Here is a 25,162-nt window from a genome sequence, read left to right as displayed (position 1 = left end):
CTAGGTGCAAAGCCCCAGACCCAAACCCCTAATTACTAGGTGCTATGCCCATATGGGTGTGAAGCCCTCAGGGTCCCTTAAGACCAGAGCCAATAGTAGGCACTTAAGTTCTGGTTGCTCAGATGACATTTGATGACATCTAAAGACTGCATAAAAAGAGAGGACAGAGCTGTTTGCTTGAGGCTCTCACTCCTGCAGAAGCATTGGTGTGGGACCCTGGGCAGCCACCCTAAGAGCCTCTGGGCTTGTCAACCCAGATGTTGATGGTTTCTTGGTAACTATGAATTGTGATCTGGTCTGTTGATATTGTGGATGTTTGTAACTTGTTTGTATTTGCTCTGAAGTTCAGGTTGCTGGCTTTTCCTCCTGAACTAAGTGAGTATATACGTACATGTTAGATTAAAGTAAGATTGTTAACCCCTTAACATCACTTTCCTTAGTAAAGCAGATCAAAAGAACCTGTGCTAGCAGTGTTCTTGTTGTTGGGCTTGTGTTGGTCTTTCACCCCCACAGCAGCTGCTAGCTGAATTGTTGCAATACCCTCCTATTTCTTAATCTGCACACCCTAAGGGTCCCTCCCTTATTCTATCCCCTCACCCTATTTCTCTGTAACTTAAGAAGATGTGTTATTTTCTCTTTAACCTAGTTCTGATGAGAATAAGGTTCTATCACTACCAGCCCTTCACCTCCTCCTGCCCTCCAGTGTTAATAGTCCTTCCATTCACACATCCTTTGTATGAGATCATTACTCCATTTTACCTCTCCCTACCCAATTTTATTTTTCAGGATTATCTCATCATACTTAACTTAATTCCAAGTCTTCTAACTACATATGCTCTTTCAAACTATCCTAATAATGACAAGTAAACAGTCTGATCTTATTAATTATAATTGGTCTTTCATGTTTACCTTCTTATATTTTTCTTGATTCTCATAGGTTAAATTTGCTGTTCAGTTCTGTTCTTTTCCTGAAGAATACCTGAAAATTCTTTAATTCATTAGATATCCATTTAAATTATTTCTGCTGCTCTGAAGTTCACTTTGAGGCATTATTTTAAATTATTTGTGGGGGAATTTGGGAGAACCAGGTAATTTCCTGCCTAGTCTGCCATCTTCCCAGAATCTAGTCTTCACAATCTATTTTCCAGGTCACTTGTTTTTCTAATGAGATATTTCACATTTTCTTCTATTTTTCGTTCTTTTGACTTTTATTGTTTCTTGATGTTTCATGGAGTCATTAACTTCCGCTTGCCCAATTCATGGTTTTAAGAAATTATTTTCTTCAGTGAGATTTTGTACCTCTTTTTCTATCTGGCCAATTCTGCTTTTTAAGGAGTTCTTCTCCTCAGTGGATTTTTGTGCTTCTTTTACCATTTGGTGATTCTGTTTTTATAAGGTATTAGTTTCTTCAGTACTTTTGGTGCCTTTTTTTTTTTTACCAAGATGTGAATTCTCTTTTCATAATTTTCTTGTATCACTCTCACTTTTCCCAATTTTTCCTCTACCTCTCTTTACTTCTTTCTTTAACTCTTCTAGGAATTCTTGTAGGCTTTGGGTTCAATTAGCATTTTTTTTTGAGGCTTTTTTTGGTATTTGTTTTCACATTGTTGTCTTCTTCTGAGTTTATGTCTTGGTCTTCCCTGCCCACAGTATTAGCTTTTCATGGTCAATTTTTTTTTTTTAAATTTTTGTTTGCTCATTTTCCCAGCCTATTTTTTTTTTTACCTTAAACTTAATGTTAAAGTTGGGCTCTGCTCATCTGGAGCTAGGGATACACTGTCCTAGGCTTCAGCCTTTTCTGTGCTGCTCTTTTCAAAGCTAGTTCTGGGGGTCTGCAAGTTTTGGTGCTTCGAAGGTGGTGTGATCCTGGAAGAGGTATGGTCATTGCTTTCCTAGTCTGTGCTCTGGTCTTTATCCAGGAAAGGCCCCAGTTCCTTGCAGCTCCAAGTGCTAGTGCTCTTCTTTGCTTTTGTACTGTGACCAGGGCCCCTGCTCCCTTGTGACGGACCACCAGCACACCTCTCCACCCTGGAAGCATGGCCTAGAACTGTGTATGGGCAATAAAGTTGCCAATCAGGGCTGTACCCAGTGTCAGCAAAGGGTTCCCTATAAATTCCTTCTGACTAGTTGTCCAATTCCCTTACCGTCTCTGGGCTGAGAGCTTCTGAAGCTGCTGCCCAGTGTGTCAGCTCCAGACAGGTCTCCACCCTGGTGCCACAGACTTCTCCTGCTGACTTCTTAAGTTTTCTCAGGCTGGAAAAATGTCTCGCCTCAACTTTTGTTGGCTCTGCTATTCCAAAATTTGATTTGAGATATTATTTTAAAGTTGTGTGGAGGGGAATGTTGGGAGAGTTCAGCTGGATGGTTACCCCCAATCCATCAACCCTTCTTGAAGTTTAGAATCAATATTGCACCTGCTGAATTCTAAGCTCTGAGGAATAGTTTTGAAGGTCAGTGGAGAGTCTCCCTTTCTAGGAATAAATCTTTGGAATCACGAGTCCTGCATAGTTAATAATAGAAACTATCTTCCTGAATCTAGTCACATGACTTGTGTTAAAGCCCAGTATTGTTCAGCCTGGAGCTAAAGGGAGAGTCAAGACTTTACATCTGCCTATTCTAAATAGCCAAAATATTATTTGTTGTTTGCTGACAGCTGAAGGGATCAGTAATCAACAAGATACAATGCCTAAGAAAGGAACAAGCCAGAAAAACCATGTCCTCAGTTGACAGCATGCCAATGCTGAAGGAAAGCACAATGAACAAGGCAAATTAGAGATCCTAATGAAAGGAGAAAAATAAAATTTCATCTGTTGAAGATTTAATGGGATAAGACTCATGTCTGGAATAGGACAATGAAAGGGCCTTCAAAAAGAATATAATGAAATGGTCATTGGAATAATATTGTTTATTAAGAAATAGTGAAGTGAAGGAATGCAGAAACCATCATAAGGGATGATGAGGAGAGCATGAAGGTGAAAATCAACATAGGGAGAAAGAGAACCAAAAGTGGTGTTGTGGGTGGGGTGGTATACTATAGAATACATGGATAGAAGGAGGAAATAGACAAGGTGCTAGGAAAACAGATCACAAACCTGCATGTTATAGCAGCAACAGAGGAATTCAATTGTCTGGATAGAGTTTTTTTCCTGATAAAATTACAACTTGCCTAAATGGTATTTTTTTTCTTCTATAGTGAATTAAAAACCATATTTTTAATCCTGACCCTGACAGTTATTACTTATGTAACATTTAGCAAGTCACTTAACACCTAAGCCTTGGTTTCCTCATCTGTAAAATTATAATACTATTTTATTTTCTATCATAGGGTTATTGTGGGGAAAGCGCTTTATGAACTTCTAACCCTTTATAACTATGCAATATTATAACATCAAACCCTTTATATTTTTCAGTAATTTTTTGCCCTATCATCTGGGTTTCTAAATTTATATGTGTGTGTATATACACATATACATGTGTATACATACATATTATATATATATATACATATATGTTATGTATGTCTCTGATACTCACAGTTCAGTGGAGAAAGGGCAAAAAAGATAAGAGAGAAGAAATAGGATAGAGTGGAAGAGGAAAAAGAGAAATGGATAAAAGAGGTGACAAAATAATATCTAATGTTTATGTTATGACATTCAAAGTGCTTCATATGCATGCTCTTTTTTCAACTGTTCCATTTTACAGGTGAGAAAATTGAGGTCCAGAAAAGTTATTTGCCAAAGCTCATACAAATAGCAAGTAATGTTTGCCTATTTCCAAGGTGCAAATTCTCACTTACAGAACTTAACAATAATGGTCATTTGCTGCTTCTACCTTTTTTGGTTCACCTCTTGGGCATGGATCAGTGAACAATGATCTGGCAAAATGGACGGTATTAGCCTTGATAGATACTATTTCATTAGTTCAAGAGGTTTTGAACTAGATGCTAGCTGTCCAATGAGGGGTGATTTCCACCATGGCACTGATTCTTAAAAGAAAAAAATGCACCACTGCCAGAAAAGCCTGGTTGATTTGAGGACAATGTGAAAATTAAATATTTTTTCATAGTCACACAAAATTGTCTTTACCTCTTGGGAGAGCATAATGAACGTGATGGATTACTGTTTCATGTTTTTCTGTTTTTGTTAATGCATTCATGTTTTGAGTATTTTCTATGGTAAATAAGCGTTATACCTAAAATCCATATTTTATATTGAACACCTTTTCCCGAATGGAACCTTCCCTTTTGAGAAGAGTATAAATGTGAACCATATCTAAGTTTTACTTTAGAGCTTTTCCTGGAGTTGTATTTGGGAGGTGGGACACTGAGCTGGAGGATGCATGTCCCTCTTTGAGGTCAGGACCCTCAGGATGAAGTCTGGCCCTGTAAGTCCAGATTGGATTTAGTGTCCATTATGGACACTAAATATACAAAGATAAAATGCGCTTCAGTACTCTTGGGCTTTGCCATCAACCCTACCGCTGTAGCCTTTGGACTTAGAGGCCTTTCTATCCACTGTGTGGCTCAATTTACTTTTATGTGTTGTCTCCCCCAAATACAGTGTGAACTCTGAGAGCAGGGACTGCCTCAGCTTTTTTATTTGCATCTCTAGCATGAAGGACTGTGCACATAGAAAAAGCTTAATAAGGGCTTCTCAATTCATTCAACAACTGTTGCTCCCAATAAGCTTACATTCTGAGTAACAGAATGTTTATACATTTATAGTAACAGAATGTTTATACATTACAGTATAAAAACAAATGAGTATATACTTGTTAATCTGAAGAGGGAGGGAGAGACTAAAAACCAAGGGGTTCAAGAAAGGCTTCCCAAAGAACTGGGCTTCTTGACCTCTTTTTCCATCATAGACCCCTTAGGCAGACTGATAAAGCCTACAGATTCCTCAGAGTAATGTTTTTAAGTGCATCAAATAAAATACATAGGAAAACAACAAAAACTAATTACATTGAAATAATCATTAAAATATTTTTTAACCCAAAAGAGTTAATGTCAAATGGTCACCTGCCCAAAAAGAATTCTTAGGAGAACTTAAAAAAAAAACTTCAAAAATCAAATAAGAGGGATTAAGGATTTTTTTTAAAGTAAGAATAATCCAAGAAAAACCAAGAAGATTATGAAATGAAAGTCAGCCAACTGGAAAAGGAGATCCAGAATCTTAAGGAAGTTAACAACTCCTTGAAAATTAGAATTGGGTAAGGGGAAGCCAGTGAAGTTGTAAGAGATCAAGAAATAATAAAATATAGTGAAAAATAGAAGAGAATGCGAAACATAAGAAAAACAACTAATCTGTGGAACAGATCAAGAAGAGAAAACATAAGAATAATTGGATTACCTGAAAGCTATGATTAAAAAAAAGAATCTTAAAAAAAGAAAAAAAAATATCTTGATACAATAATACAAAAAATAATTAAAGAAAATTGTCTTGAAGTATTAAAACAAGAAGGGAAAGTAGAAATAGAAAAAATCCACCAGTCACCACCTAAAAGAGAACTTCGGTGGAAAACTTACAGGAATATCATAGGCAAATTCCAAACCCCCCAGGTTAAGGATAAAATATTATGAGCAACAAGAAAAGAACAAATCAAATATGGCAGAACCACAATTAGAATTATACAAGACCTAGCAGCAGCTACACTAAAAGACCACAGGTCTTGGAACACTATATATAAAAGAGCAAAAGAACTGGAGTTACAGCAGAAAATATCACACCCAGCAAAGTATAATCCTACATGAAAAAAATGGATATTCAATGAATTGACAAACTTTCAGGATTTTGTTGCAAAAAGACCAGAACTAAAGAGAAAATTTGACATGCAACATCCAAAAGAAATGTAAGGTAAACATCAAAGACTAATTACAAGGGACTTGGGAAGGACAAATTGTTTACTTTTTATATGTGGAAATGTAAACCATATGTCTAAGATTGTCATTAGTAATTGGGTAGTTGGAAAGAAAGAGTGGGCTGCAGAATATGATGTGATTCTAAAAAGCAAAAAGATCTAGGAAAAGGCAAAAAGAGTAATTATTTCATTCGAATAAGGTTTGAGAGGAAGAATTGATATAGAGGAATTTGATGGTGGAGGAGGGCAGGTATTTCTGGAACCCTACTCTCATTGGGAATGGGTTAAAGAGGGAACCATATATATGTACATATGTACATACATGCATATATATATACATACATATACATATATATATCTATAGGTATAAAAGTCTTCCAAATTCAGAAAGAAATAAGAGGGCAAGGGGATAGGCGGAGAGTATAAAGAAGGGATAGGGAATAGGATAAGAGGGTTAATGTAGAAGGGTATGTAGATTAATGGAAGGAAACAAAGAGGGAACATATATATTTTGAAGGGTATAAAAATCTTCTAAATTCAGAAATAAATAAGAGGGTAAGGGGACAGGGTGGAGGGAAAGGATAAGGGAGGGATTTTGGAGGGGGGGTAGGTTAAGGAATAAGAGGACAAGGTAATGGGTGGAAAGAAGTAAAGGAGTGAGGAGGGATAGGACTAGGGTGAAAAGGATAGTGAGGAAAGTAGGAAGGAGGAAAATATACATGTAATTAAAGTTTAGAATGTGAACAGGATGAATTTACCTATAAAATAGAAATTGATAGCAGATTAAGAATTTGAATTCAACAATATGTTGCTTTTAGGAAATGCTATAAAAATTAGAGATACACATAAACATAAAATAAAGGTCAGGAATAGGATTTATTATGTAAAAAAGCAGGGAAAGTAATTATCTCAGACAAAGTTAAAGCTAAAATTGGATTTAATAAAAAGAGAAAAACAGGGAAGCTACATTATGTGTCAACCATATTAATCAAGTTTTAGACCATACAAAATAACTAGACAGTATAAAAAAATTAGAGTATACCTGCCAAAACTGACAGAGGAACTATAAGAATATAAATATAAAATACCTTTTGTACAAAGTTAGATCTAAATAACTGAAGTAATATTTATTGAGCATGGGTAGGTAAAGCTAATATAATAAAAAATGACAATTTTACCTAACCAATATATGTAATACCATTCTAATTAAATTACTAAAAATGATCTTACTGAGTCAGAAAAAATAATAACAAGGTTCATTTAGAAGAGCAGAGGGTCAAGGATTTCAAGGGAACTGGAGGGAAAGAGATGTGAAGGAACTAGATTCTGTAGTGTCAGACCTTAAACTATATTATAAGGTGAGAGCAGTTTTGAAGTGTAAAATCGATAATTTTGATTATTTTAAATTAAAATATTCCTGTATAAATAAAACCTATGTAGCCAAGAATAGAGGGAATACAGAAAAATTGGGTGGAGGTACTCTCATAGACAATTGCCCAGATATGATGTGATTGGGTTGGACTATTTTTGTGGTGTAGGAAATGATGAGCTGGTGGATTTAGAAAAATATAGAAAGACTTGGACTTATAAAGGAAGATGCTATCCACCTAAGAAACAGATGCTAAGTGGAAATAAGCATAAATGCAGTCTTACCTATATGCGTTTGAGTGTATATATGTGTATGTTTATGGATATCTACGTATATATATGTGTATGTGTATACATACATACACACATATATACACATATGCGTGTGTATCCATGCTTAATTACAGCCTTGTTGGGGGTGGAGGGAGGAAGGGGAAAAAATAAAGAGTACATAGAAGACACAAGAAAACTTCCAAGGAAGCAAAGAAAAGGAGGACAGCTTTGAAAATAATGTATAGTATTTATTATATAGGTTTTCTTGAAATGGAAATGTATTGCTTTATATTGAATCCTCTCATGTTCTCCTGTGTACGTGACAATTTTCTTTTCTTATTTTGTATTTCAGTTTAAAATAAATTCAAATATGATGAAATTTTTTTTAAAGTTAATAAACCTGAGGTTAAGAACCAACCATTGCTATCGGTGGCACATGGACTGACCTGGAAACAAAACTAGATGCCAGTGAGGAAGCATGAAAGGGACAGCCTGTGCAAGGGCAGAAGCGGGAAATGGAATACAGAGTTAGGAAAGAGCAGGTAGGCCAATGTGGCTGGACAACAGAGTACATCAAGGGAAAAAATATACAGTAAGCCTAAAAGGCAGGTTACTGCCATATTGGGAAGAGTTTAAAAGACAAGCTGGAGAGTTGATATTTTATCTGAGGGGCAAATAAGGAGCCACCATCATCCAGAGACAACAGGGAAGCAAGACAGTCATCAACCTCATTTGGGTGTGTTATCACCACTCCCCTAGTATAATAATGGCTTCCTCAGGGCTTTCCACAAAGCTGTCAGAATAATCTTCCTAAGGCTTCCAGTGGCTGACAATGTCACTCTCCTGTTCAGAAACCTTCAGTGGCTCCCCCTGGCCTTTAAGATAAGAGACTATTTAACCCTCAAGAATCTGGTTACAATCTATCTTTGCAGTCTTATTCAAAACAAAACAAAACCAAACCCTGCCCCTACCTGCTTTTACCTGGTAGCTAAACTGAACTGCTAGTTGTATACTTACCCAGCATTTGCACATACCTTCTGTCCCCTGGGCCTGGAACGCCCTGCTTCTTCACTGGGTCTTTCACATTCTGTTCAGCTCAAGTGTGACCCGTCTCTTGTGAAACTTTCTCTGACTTCCTCAAATATAAGTGTTCTATTCTTTCTTAAAAATTCCTTAAGTACTTTATACGGACATTCCTTTGCTCTACTCACTACTTACCTTGTGTGTATGGGTATGTCTACTTTATATGCCCGTGTGCATTGTATGTGTGTAGAATACACACATACACAAATATGTCCTACTGTCCTCCTCATCCCAACCCCCACCATAGGATGGAACCTCCCTAAACCATAGCCTAGTTTTGTTTTTGTCTCTGAGGTCTGTGAGTGTTATGTACAAAATAGAAGCTTAATAAAATGTTTTAGTTGAATTGAAATGCCTTTTCACACTGGATGATAACTTAACTTGGGGTTCAATTTGCTCACACGTTCATTTAAATGAAGGAAAAGGATGAGATCAACTGTCATCTTCTGATTCTAAATTCTAAGATTTTCTGTGCAGCCTGCAAGTTCTAGAAGACAGGAAGAAATCCTAATATACTTAAACTGCTGCTTTTACATTACTTTATGAAAGCACCGCTCTTCTGAAGGTACCTAAGTAAACTGGATATATAAAATGCATTTTAAAAGGACATTTACTTGGTAATTGCCTTAAATGGTCAAGAAATTAAATTTTAGTAGAAATACTTCAGTGGGCAATAATAAAAAGGAAATTAGGAGCCCCTGAATATTTCATATCTTCTTAATGTGAAACTAAGGTGGAAATTTAATATAACAAGTTCTATATCTAGGGTATAAATGTGAATAACACACTTAAACCTCCACATTTATTTTATTTTAAAGAAATATGTCCTAACCAGAAATGCCACTATATAAAAAGAAACTACCCTATTAGTCTGCTACAGGGTCATTGCTTTTGACTAATAAAACACACCTATTTTCCATCTCCAGGGGAATATCTTGGCACTCACCACATTTAAGCATTAAAATGTATCCTCCCTAAACTAGCTGGTAGCATTCCTGAACTTGTTAACTTAAGAGAATACAAAATATCTTCTTGGTTTCAGTGTGAAATGTATACTATAAAGAAAATGGATTCAAAATAAGCAAGTGGATTTCTTCACATAGATAGATGGTAGTCTTTGTAAAAAGTTCTCCAGTGCTTGGTAACTGGGCTTGCAATGTGTTTTGTTGTTGTTTCTTCTGCATGGTAATAGGAAAAAAAGTGGGGTTTTGCGGCTACTTCTTAAAATTGCAATAGTTAAATTAATCTTAAAGAGATTACTAAATGCTCTCCAATTTAGCTCTAATACAATACTGTGAATGCATCTTAGAGGCAAAAGTCACCTTGTACAAAGTGAAGTCTCAGCATTGTATGATATTTCTAATTTAAATGAATACTGTCACCATAATACAAAGAAAAAGTAATAACTTATATATGAAGATTTAGAGTAAAGAATTAAGAGACAGAATGTTTTCAATTATGCTTATGTGACTAGACCCAGGAGAGATAACATGTGAAAAAGAAAGGAAAAAGCATGAGTATGTATCGATATATATGTATATGTCTTCATAAGAATAGGAATTTAGAGATTCTAGGAAGAGTAACATATTAATGTGTATCTATATAATATTAAATTATATATGTATATAATGTATATATGTATGCGCGTGCACACACACACACACACACACACACACACACATACATACATCCCCTTTAACTTCTCAAGGCTTTTTGCTATAAGGTCAGAAAGAATCCTGGGACTTTTCAGTGGGGGCAGGAGGACAATTAAACACATAAAGCAAAATGGAAGCTCTGGAATTTCCAATTTCTGTTCATCCAAGCCTTCTCCCAATTAGCATGCTTAAAATGCTTAAATGCTTAAAATGAAATAGAAAGGACTCAAAGGGAACTTAAAAATACAACAAAAAATTTGTTCTCAATTTTTAAAAAATGCCCTGTTCTGACATAGTATAATGATTCAGTGTGTTAGTTGCTTTTATCTTTCATTTAAAGTTCACAAATTTAAGGTTGTTAGATAGATGTCAAATACAAAAATGCAACCAAATTTATAACAAGTAATTAGTGTGACTTGGTGGTGCATGGCTACAGTCCCTTTTTCCTGGAAAAGCTGAGGCTGGTGACAACGGAGTTTGGAGTTCTGAGCTGCAGTGGGTACAGCCAATCGTGTGTCTATACTAAATCCCACCTCAATATGGTGGTGTGGTGCTGCTGGGGTAACAGACTGCCTAAGGAGGGGTGAGTCCGCCCAGGTCAGAAACAGAGCAAGTCAAAGTTTCTGTCATGAGGCAGGGCCCTTGAGTGGCTTATGCACTTCCAGTCTGAGTAAATTAGGGAAAGTCAGTCTCAAACAAATAAACACAAATGATGAATTGCTTGATTAAATCCCACAATGGGAATATGAAATATTCAATCATGTATCTAACAACTTACAAGTGCCAAACTGAAAATAATCAATAATTAATTAATCATTCATCACTTCTATGTTCCTGAACACTCTTTACAGTAACCCAGGTTCACAACCTAGCAGTCCCCTCCCCTACATGCCATCCGTTTTTATTTAAGTCTTGTTCATTCTGCCCCCAGGACATCTCTCATATCCATCTCCTTTCTCTCCATTCACAACCACCAACCTTAGTTCAGGCCTTGATTACCTCTTGCCTGAATGATTGTGATTGTCCCCTAAAGTGGCTTCTTCTGGAGGGTTGTTCCCCTCTCCAATCCAACCTCCACATAGTTGCCAAAATAACTTGTACAGGTCTGACCATATCTCTCTTCTCTGTACAAATCATCAGTGGCTTCATATTACCTTTAGTATAGGATAACATTAAAGCCCCATACAATCTGGCTCCAGCCTACTTTTATAGACATTTCATGTCACTCCTCATGCAGTCTGTATTTCAGCTACACTGGCCAACTTGTTCCTCTCTATCCAGGCCATTACACTTGCCTCTCTGTGCCTTTACATAGGTTGCACCCCGGCCTGGAATACACTCCCTCTTCACCTCCTCTCTGGAGCATCTTCAGCTTTCATCAATGCTCGGCTCATCTGACCCTTCTTAAACTACACCTAAGCTAATCTCATCCAGCTGTTAGTGCTCTCTTCCTTTTGAAATTACTTCCTATTAATCTGTATACATGTTGCATATAAACAACCATGGCACAGGCTGGCTTTGGGGTCAGAAGACTAGATTTCTGTCCTGCCTCTCATATACACACACATATATATATATCTATATATATATATATATATATATATATATATATATATGTGTGTGTGTGTGTGTGTATGTGTGTCTGTGTGTGTGTGTGTGTGTCTGTGTGTGTGTGTATATATATATGTGTGTGTGTCTGTGTGTATACATACACACACACACACACACACACACACACACACACACACACAAGCTATCTGACCCTGGGTAGCTCACTTAATCTTTTGGTGCCACAGATAAACCTCTGTGAATACAAATTATAGATAAGCTGCTGATCTGCATTGGTGGAAGAGTTTGTAAACTGAAGGTTTCCTACTTGGATGAAATCACAGATCAAGAAAAAATGTATATATATATATGTATATGTATATATATATATTAATATATAATGCTGTTTCTCTGGCTAAGTTCCTTATAACTTCCCTTGTAGAATATAAGCTTCTTGAGGGAGGCGGCTATTTTGTTTTTGTCTCTATATTCCCAGTGTCTCACAGAGTGCCTGGCACATAATAGGGACTTAATACTTACTGACTAATGCAAAAATTTAAATATTTGTTGAAAGATGTCTATGGTTATGGTTTTGTCATTAACTCTAGCTCCTCAGTGGAAAACATATTGACTCTTCTAATTGTGTTAACTCTACAGCTATCAGTACTTAATCTGCTAGTGATCTTGGTTGCAAAATAAGGTAGTGAACAAGTAATAATCATTCTAGCCAACAGATATGTAATTATATTTCATTTTAGTAATAAAAGTCCATAGTAAAATGATCATTTTCTATAATTAACCAAATTTCCTATGGCTATAACTATAGGAAATAAGGTATTACAAGCTTGAGAAATTATGCCAATATTTTCATGTTTGAACTATGTCATTAGAATTCATATATGAAAACTAGAAGTGTCTCTACAGGGATATATTTAAATTCAAGAAATATTCAGAATCTTAAGGTTGTCTAATAGAAAAATTCCATAGTTGGAAAGTTATATTCTTTTACTAGAGATAGTATAGTTAAAATGCAAACCTGAGCTAATTTCAACTGAACTCATGTGATTTTAAAAAAAAAGGCAGTGAGTTTTAAAAATCTTGGTAAACAGTTCTAATCTTTGCCAAGTATTAAGGGATGACAGCATAATTTAGAATGGAGGTAAATGTCCCAACTTCAAGTCAGGAAACCTGTGTTCTAGCTCTGGCTCCATCACTAACTAGATGGAAGTCACTTCCCCTTTTCCTTACTGTAAATTGTGGGTTTTGGACTAGATGGTCTCTAAGGTTGCTTCTAGATCTAAGCCTCATGGGCTCTATGATTCTATTTCTTGCAGACCAAATATATGTATAGTAGCCTCAGCATACCACTCCCAACAAAGTATTATTTTTAAGGTCATCAATGCCTAAACACGGGAATGAGATCCAATGAACAACAAAAGACAGAAGAAGTGATCTGTGAGATAAAAATTCTTCAGTCCCAGATTGTCCATTAATTGCTCAAAACTATTATGCACTAAGTTCCTAGAACTAGTTAAAAAAGAAAAAAAAAAGCAAGTCAGCCTATCAGATGTTTTAACTGTATGACAATAAAAATGCTATTTTTTTCACCTGAATTCAGAGTAAAATGATTCATTCTAATGCCACTAATAGCTTAATGTTCACAGATTTTGTTTTCTTTCAGGAACACAAATATTGCCTTCCTAACTATAATGAAAGCTCCTCGAAGGAATGCATTAGGGCATGCACGTTCTTCCTTTATTGTTTTCAACACAGGATTGGGCACATAAGGGTACATAATTTGACATCACTTTAGACAATCATAATAAAATTCATATAATTTTTGAGCAAATGTGAAGATAAATCTTTGAAACTTAACCAAATCAGGAAGAGGTTCTGCTGCTGCTTCTCCTTCTGTTTCTCCAAGACCAAAAAGGAAAGTCACCTTGCTTTCCTTTCCAACACTGTTAGGAAGTTAAAGGCTGCTTTTATTAGAGGAAAGAAAAAGTACTGTGTGCTACCTGGGATCAGAGGTCTTCACCATTTAACTCCGTGGGCACTGTGTGCTACCTGGGATCAGAGGTCTTCACCATTTAACTCCGTGGGCACAACCGACATTGTAGAGGCTGCACAGCTGCTCTGCCCTCTCTGTCCATGAGAAGGAAGATCACCATGCAGATATAGTATGTGATTTTAGTTCAGATTATGGAGAACCACCAATCTTCAGACTTTGGTGGACTCTACTTAACTTTCTAACTCAGACACCTCAATCTCCTAGCACCTCCACCCCCAGATCCTCTGTGTTTTTCTCAAATGCTGTTGTTTCTCTCTCCATCAAGGAGCCTTGTTATCATAGGATCAAAGAGAAAGTGGACCCATCAACTGGTACTTTCTTTCAGTTGTAACTAGGAATCCTAACACTCTAGACAAATTAAATTGTGTGTTAGGCAGAATGTGCAGCAGTAAACGTGGTCTGGTAGATAGGCTCCCAGTACATCCTTTGTCCTCTTCCTAGACTGGAAACTGAAGTTTGTAACCTCATAGTCATCCTTAATTTTTCCCTTTCCTGGGTCACTGTTTTGCCCCTACCCCAATCCAACCTTTTATAAATTATAGATAACCCAATCTAATCTTTTATAGCAATATAATATCTCTGGAACCTGTTCTTGTCTCTTCATCATTCTCCTGGCTTAATGTAATAGCCTCCTATTTTACCCGTCTCATGTAGTCTTTGTCCTTTCCTGTCCATCCTTCAGAAAGCTGCTCAAATCTAACCAAGTTACTCTCCTGACTAAAAATTTTTGGTGACTCTGTTGCTTCTAGGACAAAATACACATTCTTTGGCCTGAATCTATAATATGTCTCTTTTCCAGACATATTTCTTGTGAATCCTCTTCATTTATTTTATGTTTAAACCAAACCGGACTACCATTAGGTAGACATTACATCTTCCACTTCAAAGAATTATTTATTGCTTCCTCACTTAAATCCAATTCAATTGCAAGTCATGGCATCACCTTCCCGATGTCATGGTCTTCTTCAATAACGAAAGACAAACAACTCGATTACTTATGACTGTAATGAATTCCTTCTTCATAGATCCACACAGGTGCCATCTCCTTTGGGGAGCCTCACCTAATTCTTTCAGTTTTTAGTGCTCCCTCTTTCCTTAAACTACTTTGCATTTACTTAACTGTGTACATATAGCATTCCCCCCATTAAATTCCTTGTGATCATTGACTGGGTTTGGGTGTTTTTTTGGGGGGGTCTTTGCATCTCTACAACTTGGCATATAGTGTTTAATAACTGCCAAATAGAACAAAAATTTAGCTATATTGAAAATAAAATTAGGTCAACAACAGTGGGATGTATACAGGGTGTTTCAAAAGTCTTAGTGCAGTTTAGAACTATTATTTAGCAAGATAATATTAATAAGCATTATCATTATTATAGCTATTATCATTTAAGATATTAAACACCAAGACTTTTGGGATACCCAGTGTTGCTAAATTCTTTGATACTTAAGAGTGTGATTTCATTAGTGTGAGAAGTCCCCCCAGTTGCCACAGATCTAAACCCTTCCATGCCTTCTGATCCTTGCAATTCTTGTTAAACAGTACAAAAATGATCTATCCAACTTATGGGAGCCTTCCTTTAGTTGTTTTAACATTTAGTGGGTACTAGCTCAAGCTATTTTATCACTTTTTCTTGATATATAAATTGCCTTTTCTAGTTATACATGTTCTTAAAGATATCTTTCCACTACTACTCTTGAGCACATGATCATCTAACAAGGGTGATAAGCCTGAGCATGTAGCCTGCTGGCCCCTTCTGGTGGGCGACATATTCTGACCCCTTACTAAAGGACATGTGGAGCGGAAAAGGTCTGCCTTCTCTACTGGTGGGTCAGAACTCAGTTGTGTACTTTTAGCAAGGGATAGAGAGGTAGAGAAGCGTTTTTCTTCCTTCTTCACCTGCAGCAGCCAAGGTGGCTCACATTGAGAACAGTGCAATGATGATCAACGTGTGCTTGCCTAGGTAAGCCTGAGATAGATTTTCAAGTCCCCTACTCCCTCTTCTAGTTTGTCTTTCTTACCCTGAGCACAGGTCGCTGAACAGTGACTTTGACAGCTGGGCATTTTTAACCCTGGTGGTCCCCCCCGAAAGTGTGAGAGTATGAGGTTAGTATCCCCTATCGGCCTAGCTTGGATTCAGAGTTGATACCATTTGCTAGAGGACTCCTACTTGTGCCAAGGGTGATAATCTAAGGGTCCCATCTGGGGCTTAACAGGGTTAATTTTCATCAAACCTATCACTGGGAGGAAGTCCCTTATCAGAAATAGGGCTTTGGATTTACACGGATACTGTTTAACACATAAACCAAATGAATGAAAGAGCATTTAGTACTTTCTATACGCAAAGCACTGTGCTGGGGACACACAGTTATAAGATAATACTTGTTTCATAAATGCTCACGTTCCTGTATGGAGGGATAACACAAATGGAGAGGGAGCACGGTCTTAGCTGCAAGTGATATGGAAAGGCCCTGCAGTCCTAACAGTACAATGGCAAAGTAGAAGATAATGCATCTTCTTTATGATCATTTCTATTGATGGCTATGGGGGATCCGTGAGAAGCAGGGCCATTTGTATTGGAGGACACTGCAATTCCTATATTTCTTAGAAGGTTCATCCTGGGCTATCTCCATTTGACTCTGATAGGAGAAGGTAGTCAAAGTGGTGGTTTGACTAGTATGGCATGTACCACACCCTGTCTTTCTCTTAGGACTTCTTGCTGCTTCAGCTAGGTTGACTTGCCTGTCCTTGTCAGTGTCAGTTGGTCAGCTGGTGGTCATAGTGATTGTGGGAATGGTGGCCTCCTTTGCAAAGGGCTTGCTCCACTGGATGATATAGTAACCAGGCTGTAATTAGGGCTGGTGGTCTTGGGGGTGCTGCTATTGCTTGGGCTCCTGGGCCTACCTGACCAGTACTGGCTTTTGATTGGCAGTTGGAGTTGACGGTTTTGAGAATAAGGATTTCTTTTTGCTCTCTAGCTCATTTCTTTAAGATGAATGTTAATACTGTTTTTACTGTTTGGACTTACTTTAGTATTCTGAATTAGTACAATTACCAGTCATTTTCTCAAGACACTAACATATCCTAAGCAGGATATAAGCAGGATTATAGGTTAAAATTTAACTTCCACTGGGCTTTCCCCCTATTATTACATGCAAGACAAAGGTTTAGGAAGTATAATTAATCAAAAATAGCTTTCAAATACTCTAATATTATTTGTTGATCTAAATAAGAGACAATGACATGACATAATTTATTAAAAGTTATATTTTTCTCCACACTTATTAAACTGATTATACTTTACAGCTAATTTTGATTTATGAGGACTCAGCTCTTCACTAGTAATTTTATTGCATTCATAGAATTTCCTGTTAACCACTGAACTAATTAGAAAGCAAAGAGTAACAATTCATTTAAAAAAAACCACTCCATTTATTCCTAATGAGAAAAATGATGTTTCTTGGGATACCTTTTTCCCAAACGTTAGTCTCCCCACAGATCATAACCACTGTCATTATTTATTTGGGAAGTGTCAAGTCTACTTGTCAGCTCAACCTCTTAGTCTGTATACCTAATAAAGTTTTTCTTTTCTATTAAAAAAATGTTAGTTGGAATACCCAAATGAAATGCTAATGAAAGCTACACTAAGCAGCAAAGGGACCTGCAGTCCCGTTTTTAATAATCAATAAATCAACCTAAACTACACAGGAGAGAAAGGGAACCTTTTCTTTAAACTTTTGATAATAAAAAATTATGCATATAGAGAAAAACCATCAACAAGATACTTTCTCTTTTACTTGAATGTCATCTACTTGAGTAACCGCTTCAGATGAAAGTCCCACTAAGGAGATTCAAGACAACATATTCAAAATAGTAACAGTCTTCAATTTAATTGGAAGATCTATAGTCTTTTCTGAACATAGCTAATAAAAAGAATGTCTGAATGAATAATAATTTTTTTAAAAAGGCCTTTGTCTTTTAACAGAAAATGAAAGGATTCAATTTTAGCATCATTAAAACATCTGGTTATAGAAATAGGGAACTATAGGTGTGGAACACTATATAATGTCAGATTTTTTGATATGTTGGTAAGTTTTGATGAACTGTATTCCTCTTCCTCCCCTTTTTAATTCTTTGTTATAAAAATGGCTTTCTGGAAGGGTTCGGGGGAGGGAGGACTCAATGGAAAATTTAGTTGATATAAAAAAGACAGCAACAGAAGTTTATTTTGAGGGAAAAACTGGTTACTATGAGCTTAAATCTTTTCTTTAATAAGGAATCAGAATTTATCATTAATGCAGTCTATTTTAAAAGAAACTGAGTTTTAAAAATTGTTCTTTTTGTTTTATAAGATCATTTTACAATGGCAATTTTTACCTAAAATAAACAGCATAAAGGTAGAATTTAAAATATAATAATCCATATTTATATAGAATTTTAGTATTTACAAAGTAGTACTTTTTAGTTAAGGAAGCCAAAACTTAGGGAAGTTAAGTGACTGAGCCAGGATCAGGCCTCTTCTGATTATAAATCCAGAACTTAATTTAGCTCTACATCACACTGCCGTTAACACAGGTGAACAATGGCTACTAAAAAGCCAGTACTGGGGACAAAGGTGCCCTCCAAAAAGAAATTATAATCTTATCCCATCTTTTGTGTGGCTTCTTTCCCATGACTCTTATTCATAGAATGAGTCTAAATATTATGTTTTAAATGAACTGGGATACCTGAAATGCTGAATTTATTATTATAGGACAGAATTGCCTTCTTTCAATTTTCTGGAAGAAAATGAACTGAATACTAGGCAACTACACTTTTGAGGGCTTTTGACCCAAGAGCAAAGGAAATGGAAACCTGTTTGGTACATTGAGAACCTCAAAGATCCCAATGAAGTTTAATAAAAGGATGGGTTTGTTTCATATTCTAAATCAAAATATCCCTTCTTCCAGATTCAATCCTCTCCCTAAAGCAGTTGAATTTCAGTAGCAGTATTGTCATATTATGAAAGTAACATGAAATGAAAAGCATTTTAATCAATTATCTTCATGTCTATATCCAAACAGTTGTTAAAATAATTTCTAAAAATTCACTGTGGTGAATCACTGCTATAACAAAAAAAAAATCCATCTCCTGGTAGCCATTCTTTTCCTGATAAGACTCTGTGAACTGAAATCTTCTGGTTTTAGGATACACATAACATCTTTCACTGGGCCTATGTTCAAAGCTGTTTCAGAGAAACCTGCCAGAGTTTACACTATGATGATAGAGTCTTTGAGAACCTATTCTCACCTCCACTATAGGATGAAGCTTAGGAATAGGCATAGGACTTCATAAAGGGTCAGGTTTAGAGAAATTATTTTTTTTCTGTATTCATGACTACAAATAAATTGTGTGTGTGTGTGTGTGTGTGTGTGTGTGTGTGTGTGTAGGACAGAAGGGAAAGGAAAAGGGCACATCCTCTACTAAGAATTTAGGAAGAAAATTGCTTAAATATCCTTTCCTTCTTGCCTTTACAGCAGCCCAAAGCAATTTTATGTACAATGATCGGAAACTGATAGAGAATATGAAGGTCCAATCTTCTCTACACGTCTGTAGTTTATCTATAAATTTCCAATTTTTGGTGCTGCCAAAACCACATTACTCTGAATATATTTGAAAGACCAGGCTTCCCAACTTGTGTGCTATAGGATTAAATAAGGATATGTAATAGCTGGTAAAAATATTCTGTGACCAGCTTGAGGAAATTTTTGTTTGTAACAGGCATATATGTTTAACCAGATAAGCATTTTCCACACACTTATGATGGATATCTAATTTCCTTTTCCTAATTAATTACATGTTTATCATTAGGGCTAGGTTGGAATTGAGAAGGAAAATACAGGGACTAAAAATATAATCCTTTGTGTCCAACTTCCAGGAGAACAAAGGATAAGGGTCTGAAAAAGAAAGAGCTTAGGGTGCTATAGAAACGAATTCCATTAGAGCTAATGAGTTTTCCAGGTGATAGCATTCAAACATCAAGAATGGACTGGGGACTGAGGGATTAAAGTCCCTCAGACCCCACACAATTTACGGTGATCCAAATATCCCTAAGATATGGTAGGCGTTACATTGTTTGAAAGTATCATTTTAGAAACTGTATCCTTTCCCCTCAATCATTTACCCTAACAGGGGCCCTAAGATTCTCAAGAACTGTAACCTAACAGGCTTTCTACAGGAGGCTGGCACTACACTGGGTGCTGACGACTGAGTTAAGATTTAGCTCCGTCCTTTTCTCTAAATGTTTTTCAGCAACACGCTGGGCTAAGAAGAAGGGTTATTTGTTTGGGGATAGAACTGCCACGCTTGTGGCATATAAGAAGGGGGTGGTGTGTTGGGGGACGGCACAGCAAAGAGATCCTGAGTTGCTCTATGTCGAGGGTGTGGGGGGATACTGTCTCCAAAGAGACCTTGGCGTTGGCTGAGTCCACAGTACAGTTTTGGGCGCTAAATAGCGCTGACAGTTCAGAAAGGAGTCTAGGAAGTGGCTGTGACTTTTTTATGCCAATATCTACAAGAAGGGGACTAACACGCTGGCGGAGCTCAATAACCTTGGCTGTCCTTTATGGGGAAAGCTGGGCAACTTCTCTTCCGAAGCCCAAAACGGCAGGTCGCCCATACTAGGAGGAGCTTCCAACCAGACTCCACCCTCCAGCCCTCAGCCCCGGGAACACGTGCCCTCCCTTAGGGAAAGGCCAAGGAGATGGCTCCGCCCCCTAGAAGCCTTCTGCGCAAGCGCCGGCACGCCCCGTCCCCGTACGCCGCGGCGTATACTCCCCACCACTATCCCACCCACTCGTAATCAACCCCAACCTCGCAGCCCCCTGCCAAATCTCCTGTACACCTTGGCGTACTCCCAGAAGCTTATTTTGCTAAGCCAATCTAACAGGAGCCCGTCCCTCTCCCGCCTCCCAGCTGAGGTGAAGCCTGCGCCGCCCCCCTACCTGTAAGCCGGGCGAGAGCGGTGGGCGGGGGCTGAGCGGGAAGAGGAAGGGACGGATGGGGCAGAGGAGGAGGGCAGCAGTGGTGATCCGCTCAGCCCACAGCCCTAACTGATAAGGATCGGCAATTGGAGACGGTTGATATAGTTAGGGCTGGCTGGCGGGTAGTCGCTTGCTCCCTCATCCAGGCTTCCCCCCAAGCCCTCCCTTTCTCTTTTCCTTCACTCCCTCGGTCGGTTCCGGGACCCGAGCTCTAGCAAGGATGCCGCGCGCCACCTGCCTCGGCGCCCCTAATAACCGAAGCTCCCGTGGTCAGGTGGCTGTGCGCGGACCGCTCAGTCATTGGTTGGGGCGGAAGCGAGGCGCTGCGAGATTGGCTGAGGGGAGGGGCCTCGGTCTGGGACTGGGCGGAGCAAGACTTAAGGGGGTGGGGTTCCGGGGGGAGGGGAACAGGGAGAGGAGGGGCCAAGGGGGCGGGGCTTGAGACCAGCGGTCCGCGCCTTTGTGCTCAGCGCGCGCTCAGCTCCGCCCGGGCTCCGGCTGCAGAGCCGGCTGCATCAATAATTCAGATCGGCGGCAGCGGCGGGAGCGGGAGCTGGAGCCGGACGAGAGCTACCTAGGCGGCGGCGACGGCTATGCATCCAAGGACTGCCGCGCAGCCCCGACCGCTTGCAGGGCGCTCCTGAGGGCCCCCAGGAACGGGGGTCGAGTTTGGGCAGGTTGCAAAAGGAGTGAGCGGCAGTTTGCAAAGCAGAGCCCTGGGAGGAGAGCTGTGGGCGCAAAGCTACAAGCGAAGCAGAGTGAAGGGGAGGAGAACAAGCAGCCCCAGCGCGGGAGGGGGGGCGGGGGGGCGCGGACAGACAGCCCCGGGGTGGGGGGGGTGGGGAGGGCTCCGGAGAGATGATGGGCGCCCTGGAGCTGCTGCTGCTCGGTGCAGCTTGGTTGGCTGGGCCGGCTCGTGGGCAGAATGAGACGGAGCCCATCGTGCTGGAGGGCAAGTGCCTGGTGGTTTGCGATTCCAACCCCACGTCCGATCCCACGGGCACGGCGCTGGGAATTTCCGTGCGCTCTGGCAGCGCCAAGGTGGCTTTCTCAGCCATTCGGAGCACTAATCACGAGCCGTCAGAAATGAGCAACCGTACGATGATCATTTACTTTGACCAGGTGAGTGGCTCCTGCTCTCTGGTAGCTCCAGCCTCAGGTCTAAGGACCTCGGGTGGGAGACAGCCCTGCTGTGGGGTCCCCGTCCTGCAGCTTTCTGGAGCCTGACGTCTTTCTCTTCCCACTCCCACTCCCCATCCCTGTCCTTTTGTAGGTACTAGTGAACATCGGGAATAACTTCGACCCGGAACGAAGCACTTTCATCTCCCCACGGAAAGGGATTTACAGTTTTAACTTCCACGTGGTGAAAGTCTACAACAGACAGACCATCCAGGTCAGCCCCGGGCATCCGTGACCCCAGGCGACCTTTGGGAATAGATTCCCTAGAGCTGGGAGGGAGTGAGGAGGACTATATGGTGGAATTGCAGTGGTTAGATGGAAGGGCTGGGTGCGTTTCCATCTTCTTGGATAGTTGCGTAGGAAGCCAGGGTGCTCGGGCGCTTCTCAGCTTCAAGGTTAAGGTAGCTCCCAGCTTCCCTGCCCCTTACTGCCTCCTGTGCCCGGTTTCAGGGACAATTCCCCATGCAGCCTGCATCCTTAAGCCCAACAGTTATCTGCTCGCTAGTTGCCCTAGGCTTTGGACTACTAGAGCTGAGTGGAGGCTGAAAGTGCGTTCAGCACCACGGACAGGATCCGGGCAAGCAGCCTCGGAGACCTATTTCTCATGTTCCTTTAAGCTAGCTGCTTGAGTCAGGAATCTTAAACTGGGGTGCTGCGGTGTTGGGTGGCTCCCATCGTCGCCTGTCTGACTCTCTCTAGTTCGCCCAAGCTAATGAGGATCTTTGATCTTCACGGGAAAAACTCAGGAGGTGGAAACACCTCCTATCTACCTGCCCATGGAAAACGAGAACCCAGTACATGGTTAGCACCTGTGTACCTAATGCGAGGGTTGAGTTCTTGGGTTTGGAGACAAGGAGAGGAGCATAGTCCAAAAGAACTATTTTTAAGCAGCCGGGAATTGCTCTCTGACTCAAGGATACCGGGAGTCCAAGGGTTCTGTGGGCACCGGGGTTGGCTATATCGGAGATTGTAGAGTTAGGAAGCTACGATATGACCCGCCCTCTAGAAAGAAGCAGCCAGCACTTAGAGACAGCTGAACAGAGCTTTTTCAATGATGCTGATACTAGGACACTAACTGCTTTATCCCTGGGCCTCTTTCCCTGGGATTCCTGGGCCAGGCTCTGTGACTTCCCTTTCAGATCTATCTGGTGGCTAATAGAATCTTTTCCGTGCTAAGGTACCACTTGTTAAAAAGCTTCGGCAAACGTTCAAATTTACTATCTCCTTTAGCACGCTTGGCCTCAGACACCCAGCAGAAGCTCATCATCCCGAGTTTCTAACCGCAAACAAATTGTCTGGATGTCCTCCCAATTCTGCCCCCCCCCACCCTTTGCCTCCTCTTCCTCCTCCCCTAAGGACACTGTTAAAATGCAGTGGGACCACCCCTCCCTTCCTCTCTCCTCACCTTTGTGGATATTTCTCCTTGTCCCAGCTGGTTGATTGGGCTACATGTTCTGTCTGCTCAGCTGACTCTAGCTTCTCTTTTTTTTTTTTCTTGTCTCCAGGTGAGCCTGATGTTAAACGGGTGGCCTGTGATCTCGGCTTTCGCAGGCGACCAGGATGTGACCCGAGAGGCAGCCAGCAATGGTGTCCTAATACAAATGGAGAAGGGGGACCGAGCGTACCTCAAATTGGAGCGAGGGAACTTGATGGGGGGCTGGAAATATTCGACATTCTCTGGATTTCTCGTATTCCCTCTCTAAGGAACTAACTCATCGCTGGAGCTAATCGGAGGGAGTGGGAGAGGGAGAACAGAGAGAAGGGGGAGGGAGAAAGAAAGAGGGAGAAGGAGATGTAGAGAAAAAGAAATCGACAAGTGTGGAGAATTTCCTGCGAAGTCCCAGGTTGTAGCCAGGTATAAAGAGCTCTGGACAGCAAACTTTTAAAGTTCACTTATAAAAGAGAAACTAAGCCCCACTTAGATCTGTGTACATCTGTTTTGAAGAATACCATTCCTCTCCCCATTTTGGTAGTCTATAGTCAAGAAAGAAGCTGCCTTGTAATTGATTTTTTTTAAATCAACAATTGCAACATGCTCTTCCCTACTCCATTACCCAGACCCCAGATTTAGCTAAAAGAAAGGTTGTATTTCAACAGTGTAAGCTACAATATCCTTTTCAACTTCTTGCACCCACTCAATGTTCCTCTAATGTTGTTCTTGGCAACTTTTTTCCTTTTTCTTTTTGGTTCTTGTTGGTGGTAGAGTTTTCGATTTGAGAAGCACTGCTCATCTTAAACTCCACCGAAGAATTTACTGGAAGGCTTTTTTTTTTATTTTAAATACACAGATGCCATGGTGAAGGAGAAAAGACTGCCTTGCTGTTGTTGAATGACTGACAGTTAAAAAAAAAACAAAGGGGGAGGGGGGGAGAATAATTTCTTCGTGAAGAACTATTCCCAGTGAAAACTGGCAGAATAGAGCATCTTTGTATTTCTATGTAATATTCTAAGTGATTGTGAACTATTAAGGCTGCTCAATGTTTTGGTCCTTGGTTTGCTCTTGTCGAATGTGTCCCAACTAAATGCCAGGAAGTATTATTGACCTTTTACTCTCTTACTCTGTAATATATGTGTGAATATCGAGAATTTAATTTGGCTCTAATACAATAAAGTTTAAGTGGGACTTTTATTTTTCTGAAACAGAAAGAAACAGGGTTTTTCAGTGCAACCCTCGAACCCTCCTAGGCTGGAGGCGGGGTCAGGAGGAGAAAGCGGTTCAGACGCTTAGCTATCTTTAGCGCGCTTAACTGAAGACTGGGCCGGGAAGTGCTAGCCCGACCGAGCGGGCCTGTTCAACCCGCCTAACATTTAAGATGCCCTGCGTCTCTGCGCCTGCCTCGCTTTCTGCTTCCTCGCTGCTTTTACTCAAGACTTAAAAATTGGTCGACCCTTCTGGTGACAGCGAACGCCCAGACTAGTGGCTGAAGTGCAGTTTGAAAAGGGAGGCACAGCACCTAAAAGGGAAGATTAGTTTAAATACGAAACCACCCCCGGGGCCTATGCTGTCGCTGCCCAGCATCTTCTGGATTTTCGGGACTGGATCCGGTGACATTTTATAGCACCCTCTCTGGAATCACCAACCTGTCCATTCTTCTCTCGGTCC

At 39.8% G+C, this 25,162-nt stretch overlaps 1 protein-coding gene and 1 long non-coding RNA gene across 2 annotated transcripts in view; one reads left to right on the top strand and one right to left on the bottom strand.

Annotated features, from left to right (window-relative positions):
• LOC118840883 overlaps window positions 1-21,063 on the bottom strand; it is a 51,201-nt gene extending 30,138 nt beyond the window's left edge. Inside the window, exon 1 of the long non-coding RNA XR_005009830.1 lies at window positions 20,842-21,063. This is a non-coding gene — a long non-coding RNA (uncharacterized LOC118840883). The remainder of the gene's footprint in view (window positions 1-20,841) is intronic.
• A 675-nt stretch (window positions 21,064-21,738) lies between these two features.
• On the top strand, window positions 21,739-24,192 carry CBLN1 (cerebellin 1 precursor). The gene is made up of 3 exons (XM_036751466.1): window positions 21,739-22,002; window positions 22,154-22,273; window positions 23,565-24,192. Exons 1-3 carry the CDS (start codon window positions 21,739-21,741, stop codon window positions 23,760-23,762), a joined length of 582 nt encoding a protein of 193 aa, XP_036607361.1. The 3' UTR covers window positions 23,763-24,192.
• Window positions 24,193-25,162: the final 970 nt, after the last annotated feature.

This window comes from Trichosurus vulpecula, chromosome 3 (genome assembly GCF_011100635.1).
Source record: "Trichosurus vulpecula isolate mTriVul1 chromosome 3, mTriVul1.pri, whole genome shotgun sequence".
In the NCBI taxonomy this organism is placed as follows: Eukaryota; Metazoa; Chordata; class Mammalia; order Diprotodontia; family Phalangeridae; genus Trichosurus; species Trichosurus vulpecula.
This window is presented reverse-complemented; position numbering and strand designations above follow the sequence as displayed.

Bases quoted from the DNA above. Each gene is read 5' to 3' on its own strand.
- CBLN1 (XM_036751466.1), top strand. From the start codon at position 21,739: ATGATGGGCGCCCTGGAGCTGCTGCTGCTCGGTGCAGCTTGGTTGGCT. The intron at 22,003-22,153 runs GTGAGTGGCTCC...GTCCTTTTGTAG, and splicing joins TGATCATTTACTTTGACCAG to GTACTAGTGAACATCGGGAA. The intron at 22,274-23,564 runs GTCAGCCCCGGG...TCTTGTCTCCAG, and splicing joins ACAACAGACAGACCATCCAG to GTGAGCCTGATGTTAAACGG.